Source organism: Miscanthus floridulus, chromosome 9 (genome assembly GCF_019320115.1).
Source record: "Miscanthus floridulus cultivar M001 chromosome 9, ASM1932011v1, whole genome shotgun sequence".
Classification (NCBI taxonomy): Eukaryota; Viridiplantae; Streptophyta; class Magnoliopsida; order Poales; family Poaceae; genus Miscanthus; species Miscanthus floridulus.
In genome coordinates, this window is record NC_089588.1 from 127,894,304 (window position 1) to 127,895,504 (window position 1,201).

The following is a 1,201-nucleotide window of genomic DNA, read 5'->3' on the forward strand; positions in this document are numbered from 1 at the left end:
CGTAAAGGGAGCAGAGCACAAGGTGCTCCGACTGCGCAAGACGCTCTACGGGCTACGGCAGGCCCCGCGGGCATGGAACGCCAAGCTTGATGCAATGCTGGGAACGCTTGGGTTCACGTGTTGCGCAATAGTGCACGCGTTGTACACGCATCGACGGGGTAAGGAGGAACTTGTCGTCAGCGTGTATGTGGAGTACTTGATCATCACTAGCATGCATGTAGAGGACATCGATGGCTTCAAGCGCGAGATGGAGGCTCATTTTTGAATGAGCAATCTCGGCGCGCTCTCCTACTACCTCAGCATTGAAGTGAAACAGGGGAAGGAGGCGCTCACTCTCGGTCAGAGCGCGTACGCGGCAAAGTTGTTGGAGCGGAGCGGCATGGCTGATTGCATGCCATGCGCGACTTCGATGGCAGAGCGGCTGAAGCTGTCAAAGGCCAGCACCGCGGTGAAGGTGGATGGAACACTCTACCAGAGCATCATCGATGGGCTATGCTACCTAGTCCACACGAGGCCGGACATTGCGTTCGCCATGGGTTATATCAGCTGCTTCATGGAGGATCCCCAAGAGGATCATTGGGCCACGGTGAAGCGGCTGCTGCGCTATGTCAAGGGGACGGTGGATTAGGGGATTGTCTTCCCCAAGACCAGCGGCGGAAGTGGGCTGCGGCTCACGATCTTCAGCGATGCAGACATGGCGGGCGATATCGTTGGGTGGAAGAGCACTTCAGGTGTGCTCGTCTTCCTTGGCTCGGCCCTAATTTTGTGGCAGTAGTTGAAGCAGAAGGTGGTGGCGCTGTCTACGTGCGAGGCGGAGTACGTGCCGGCGGCTACAGCGGCGTGCAAAGCCATGTGGACAACTAGCACGCCATCGCCCTCGCCAAGAACCCAGTCCTCCATGACCGGAGCATGCACATCGACATCAAGTTCCACTTTCTCTAGGACCGTGTCGATGGAGGGTAGATCATCATCGAGTTCATCGAAACTGGTTGGCAACTCACTGATATCCTCACCAAGTCACTCGGCCGTCTTCGGTTCTCGGGGCTGAAGAAGGATTGGCATTGGAGGTTTCGACCTCGGGTTAGCAGCAGGATTAGGGAAAGAATTGTAAAATGTAATTTGCTGCTCCCCTTCTTTCCCGCACACGCACAGTAGGGTGGTGGCCTTTGGTCAGCCCTGCTGTCCAATCACTGCTCCTGTA

At 56.5% G+C, this 1,201-nt stretch overlaps 1 protein-coding gene across 1 annotated transcript; it reads left to right on the forward strand.

Moving 5' to 3' along the window:
- The first annotated feature begins 265 nt into the window (after positions 1-265).
- On the forward strand, positions 266-628 carry LOC136480888 (uncharacterized mitochondrial protein AtMg00810-like). The gene has a single exon (XM_066478320.1). The coding sequence runs from the start codon at positions 266-268 to the stop codon at positions 626-628; it is 363 nt and encodes a 120-aa protein (XP_066334417.1).
- The last annotated feature ends 573 nt before the right edge of the window (positions 629-1,201 follow it).

Excerpts from the sequence above, each read along its gene's own strand:
- LOC136480888 (XM_066478320.1), top strand. The coding sequence starts at position 266 with ATGAGCAATCTCGGCGCGCTCTCCTACTACCTCAGCATTGAAGTGAAA.